Source organism: Gadus macrocephalus, chromosome 3 (genome assembly GCF_031168955.1).
Source record: "Gadus macrocephalus chromosome 3, ASM3116895v1".
In the NCBI taxonomy this organism is placed as follows: Eukaryota; Metazoa; Chordata; class Actinopteri; order Gadiformes; family Gadidae; genus Gadus; species Gadus macrocephalus.
The window spans coordinates 23,579,841-23,585,840 of record NC_082384.1 but is presented as its reverse complement, the minus strand read 5'-3'; the positions used below and the strand labels follow the sequence as shown (position 1 = coordinate 23,585,840).

Sequence of the window (6,000 nt, the reverse complement as noted above, 5' to 3'; positions counted from 1 at the left end):
ATTCTGGGGTATTCTGAGGTGAACGCCTTCTCTGCCTTCAAAACCCAAACCCATGTCTGTGGAAAAGTAAAAAGTTGTCCGTTGACGGTTATGCAACGCCTGCTCTTCGTAGCTCACCCTGAGTCTAGAGGCAACAGCAGCAGGCGAACACAGCAGAACTTCTTCAAAGAGCAGCAGTGTACAAGCAGAATGCAACATCAAAATAGAGCGGAGAGGCGAGGAAAACCAATGTACAAGTCCGCATACGTTTGTATAACGGCGGCCGACTGGAAATACTGGAGTATACATCTCCGTGAGTTCGTATGTATATTAATACGGGGGATGCGATTAAACATATTGCATCGATTATTAATAATGAATGGCTACCGTGTTTTCTTTGATTATGTTCTCCACCTGCGTCAGCGGCAAGGAGATGACAACAGCGAGGATTAATTCATGAGTATTTTTAATGAGGCCGCGCTGTAACTGGGGGGAGAGCCTTCTGAATGAAAATGAAACCCGAGCTGTGATCATGTGACTCCATTATTAAAACCATGACAGCGGGTGCTTGTGCACGCTGTGGAGATGGGATATAACCGTAGCTACTGAGAGAACCACCACCTCATGAGGGCTCCACCGCACTTCTCCAGCTCTGGAGCAGAGATATAACCGTGACTACTGAGAGAACCTCCTCACGAGGTTTCCATTTCTCTTCTCCAGCTGTGGAGCTGAGATATAACCGCATCTACTGAGGGAAGCTCCTCCAGAGGTTTCCATCTCTCTTCTCCAGCTGTGGAGATGGATATATCCGTCTCTCCACCCTGAGCTACGCAGAAGAGATCCTCGTCACGAGGGCTCAACCACTCTTCTCCAGCGGCGGTAACATACGTGGATACACGCGGTATGATGCAACGCGCACACACACACACACACACAGCCGCAGGGGTTTCTCCAGTGAATCTATAAAGGGCAGGAAGCCTTATCTATATCTGTATAGGGGGCACCCGTGGGGGTATTGCATCTTCTCCATTTCAGTCCGGCAATCTCCTACTTTATTCCTCCATCTTCAGCCCTGGCCGCATGGAGCTCTTTAAAAATTGAACAAGGGTTCTGTGTCTTTATCTCCTTAATCCCTCTCCTTTGCTTACTTCTACCATGCCTCTCTCTCTCTCTCTCTCTCTCTGTTTGTCTCTCACTCGGCCCCATCCTTCCCAACCACCTCCATTTTCACACAAATGGCTCCTGTGCTTTCCCGCCTGTGGTGGCATCTGGGAAATCCCTTCAAGAGGGCAAACGATCAATGGCGATTTTCTGCCTGGTTGGGCAATGTCAGGCACATTGTGGCCTTTTCCCTCTATCTTTTTCACTCTCTCTTCCCTTGGGAGCGCACACTCACAGACACACACACACACACACACACACACACCCCCAGCCCGCGCCACCCCCCAACACAAACACACACAAACCTCCACCGCCACACAGAGAAACAGACACACACACACACAAACCACCCCCTTCACACAAAGACACCCCCCCCCCCCACACAAAGAAACAGACACACAAACACACACCCAGACAGACACTCACACACACTCACCCAGACACACAGACAGACAGACACACACACAGCTCTCTCGATCAAGGACTCAAAGCAGAGTAAGCCCAGATGTCAGTTCTAGCATCACTGAAAGTCTTGTCAGGTCCCCTTCACCCAATAAGCTGCTCCCTGGGGCCCGGTGCGGCGACCCTTGAAGACCGCGGATAAAGTCAAAAACCCGGGAAAAGATGAATATTGATGAGATCACGTCGACGGAGTGAAAGGTGGCTGTCCCCCGGCCGGTGCAGAATCCTCCTCCTCGTTAACCAGAAAAACACCATTAGGGCGCAGAACATTGCCAGCAGTAGGGTGCGATATAAATACAATCTGAAGCTCTGCCTCCGATTCAAACGACATTCAAATCACGCCTTTGCCTGGTTTCGTTACGTGAGATTCTATTTTCTTTTCACGGAGAACAACAATCAGATGTGCGATGAGAGAGGAGAGGGATGGAGAGGGCCGGGGAGCACGGGAGGGGTGCTTAGGGGTATATCCCCGCTCATTAACGCATTTATTGCTTTCTTTTGGTAGTTCTGATGAATGTGAACAGGCCTGCCTGTCAGCCAGGCAGCACCTGCCTTGAGGGGATTCTATTTAGAGCCATCTCAACACAAAGGAGCGGTTATTAACGGACAGCCCCAGCCGCGCTTCAACCACAACAGACAACATCTGTTCCGGGAAAACCTACAGGTACCCAAACATCTGGCGAACCGAGCTCAGTCTCATAACTCTGCAGCAGTTCTCTGCTGGAATTGGGAAGAGGAATGTGGACTACATGGAAGATTTACATTTGCATTGACATTTAGGGCATTTAGCAGACACTTTTATCCAAAGCAAAGTACATACGTCAGAAAAAAAGTGGAACAACAATATGTCGCTGTTGGTACGGTAAAGATATTCACTGAACCAAGTGCCAAGCACTTACAATGTCTAGGTTAACCCATTCCCCGTATGCAACAAAGATAGCTAGGGTACGACGCTAGCTATGCCAAGTTCTTGTTTTTAGTGCAAGGACGTGCAATATACACTAAATGCATACATTAAGTGCCATGACGTGCAAACATTCAAAATAGGTGCGTCAGAGGGGTGATTTTAGGAGAGTAAGGGAGCAGAAGGGGCCGGGGGAAGGGGGGGGGAAGGGGGGAGGCCATGCAGAGTCCAGATGAACTCTGAACAAGTGAGTCTTGAGTCTCTTGCAGAGGAAGATGGGTAAGGGGGGGGGTTATCAATATTAATGGTATAGCCCCTCATTATTCTGAAGGTCAAGACAGGGTTATGAGAGTAGAGGGGCTGAAGAAGAAGTCCTTAACGTTTGTAGCAGACGTTGCCTTCAAAAGCATCCTAAAGGGAAGAATTTGGTACTCCCAACTTCAAACAGTGCCATCACTCAGGATTAACTGAAGCAAAGCGCATCCTGGGGCGACTGATGTTCTTATATTGATGTCGAGGATACTGTGAGCATATTTTCAGCATTTTCACCAAACATAAAACATTTGTGACCCCTCTCTTTCTTAATGATATGACATTTTAGCCTGCGTATTAATTTTAAGTGAGCATTCCACAGCATTTAACTTTATGGTGACTACTGCAGATTGGGAGTTTAATTACGCCACAAATGGGTGTTTCTGGTCAAGGGCATGGAATCTTATCTTTACTGTGGTATAGGATGTAACGAATAAGAAGTAGAAGAGATGCAGGGGGAGCTAGGTACGAAAACAGAGGGAGAGACGAAATACAAACTGATTCGTCCACAGATGAAGACAAGGTTTGCAGGCCTAATCCACTGTATGCACTAATTATTCTCCTGACTCACTTGCATTTCTTCTTCCAAGGTGATGTGCATTAACACACGCACAACATAAAACACCAATTTACAGATACCTTCATCCCAATAACTTTAGCAAAGTTATTTGTGTAAAAGTAATTCCATGCACCCCTCTTTTTTCTGCAGTGCCTATGTAGTACGTACATATGGATCACAGCGTGATGGTTTGGACATGGAAAGGAAACTATGAAGTGAGCGCGGCTTGATGTGGCGGCGCACACGGGCTCGGCGAGTGGTACACAAGTTACATCACCTTTATGTCCCCTCAGTGAAGTATCGAGTAAAACACCATGGAGGTAAAATGTACCAGGCATTTAATAGTGGATCACTGGAGGGGGTCACACCTTCTTAATGTGCTCATTAACTATCCCCATCTTTTGCTTGATTCCTGCATTATTGCCATTTCAATGGGTTTTATGGTTACTGCTGCACTGGGGGGAAAGGAAGATAATTAGAATAAGAGAATCTCATATTTCCTGGCGTTTCTCCAACTTCAAATGTGTTTCTGCATCTTCCACGATGCCACGCTAAACGCGACGGCCCTTTGACCGCTCGGTGTGTCCGTCCCACCCAGCCCCCGGACAACCGCCGGGGTTATAACGGAGAGGAAGGGGTGGTGGTTATTTCTTACCATCGCAGGGCGATCTTGATGGGCGTGGTGAGGCAGGAGGTGAAGAGGTCGGCGGGGAGGTCAGGGTTCATGGGCAGCAGTTCGCTGGCCTCGCAGGCCGCCAGCTGGATGCAGTTCTTCATGGAGGGGGGCAGGGGCAGCTGGGCCAGGGGGTGGTTAGGGTTGATGGCGGCCACCTGGACAAACACAGCGGGAAAACAGCTTTCAATCATCTATTTTCTAATGCCCAAGTCAATGTAATGTGTGTATTCAGTCCGGGCCTCATGGATTACAAACGGTGGGGAGAGACAGATTGAGCAAATTTTAAAAGGAAAAATATGAAAAGTTAAACGGGGGGCTAACCAATCGGAGACAAGAGAATATAAAAGTTTGGAGCACAAGATTATCTTTCGCGTTTACAGATTCCCAGTGTTGTATGCCACGAGCATGACAGAACCACACCGATTGGAACTGAATGACTATCGCTTGACGACAGAACCACACCGATTGGAACTGAATGACTATCGCTTGACGTTGGAGCTGCTAATTGCCGACCGAGTTGATGGTTGAACAGCAAAACAATCGGTGCTCAAAACATCCTTAACATCACAATTTCCTGAATGAATTATACGTGATGGAATCGGTGGTATAATCAAATGCTAACCCTGCCATTCTCTTTTGTTGGTCGTTTCGGTTTTTTGGAGCTGTGGCAATACAGTTTGCCTCTCGACAGACCTGTCTTTTGCCCCCATGAACAAAGGCATTGCCATAGTGCCTTCAATCCATTATATAGAAAGCCTTTGCCAAAAATAATTGGAAAATGGATAATATAAAAAAATTCTGTGAGATGGTCATTTTGACCTTGCAATAACCCAGATGAACTGCACATAATTTAACGCCTGCGTCTTGATGGAGCTACACACGTGAACCCTACTTTATCTATTTTAAATCCAATATCTAGAGTGAGAAAACTTAAACCTGGAGCTGGGATAAGTCATGCATTCAGTGGAAGAAAAGAGTTGGAGAAAAGAGAAAATATTTAGGAGCTAAAAAAAAAAAGTGTCCTACTATTGCATAAGCCCAAAGTAAATATTAAACGCCGCTGCATGAGACAGATCTGAGTAGCTATGGTGTACTTTGTTTCTGCCTGCAACAACGGGCACGACGCCTGCTCTTCTCAGAACAGTAGTTCTGTGCCTTTAAACAGACTATTACTTTCATGGACTGTACAGTTAAAAAGTAAAAACATAATGAGCAAACGAAATAGACCGCAATGTCGTCAACCCCACAAAGATACCATGATCAGAGTTTAACATGTAAAAAAATAAATAAAAATCATTCAGGGCATAGGCAAGATCAGAAAGGCTTGAACCCAAATCTATTTATTTTGGCAGGAAGATGATGAGGTTCATTGAACCCTACTCAGCCAACAGAAATCCTGACCACTCGTTTGTTTTAACAGCAAGAACGTGCCGACACTGAGACGAGAAAGAGTGGGTTTGCATCATAGTTTGTATAATAATTTCTCGTCCTCCTTACTGTAAATGTACAAAGAGGTTGAAGGGTATGCAGTCAACCTTGTGACGGCATTGATGCGTCTTGGTGAAACAATGGAAGTGAAGGGCATCACAAGTAAAACACAAACTGCAGTTTGCTACAACAGAGATTCGTGGCTTCTATTGGCAACACAAGAAAACGAATGAGGTCAGACCTGGCCCTACAACCAGTTTGGTTCTCGTCTATTGTGTTCCGTGCGTCATGTGTATCGCACAACCTGTTGCTCACTCTTACAGCATCCTTTCACCCTTTTCTGCATCTAAGAATATCGACACCTTTACCGCCTGCAAACATCAGCTCCATTAATGAAGGCCATGCTGGGAGAAGCTTTCGCACGCACGTACACACGCTCCATCTGTCTTTCTGTCTGACGCAAGTCAAGGAAAATCAACCTGCTGCCTCCAGCCGTACTGAGGGACGGACGATTGTCGT

The 6,000-nt window shown here is 46.6% G+C and overlaps 1 protein-coding gene across 1 annotated transcript in view; it reads right to left on the bottom strand.

The window, feature by feature from the left end:
• Positions 1–6,000, bottom strand: part of rptor (regulatory associated protein of MTOR, complex 1) — a 124,248-nt gene that overhangs the window by 64,255 nt on the left and 53,993 nt on the right. Inside the window, exon 7 of the mRNA XM_060047408.1 lies at positions 4,031–4,208. Within this exon, the coding sequence (XP_059903391.1) occupies positions 4,031–4,208 (178 nt within the window). The remainder of the gene's footprint in view (positions 1–4,030; positions 4,209–6,000) is intronic.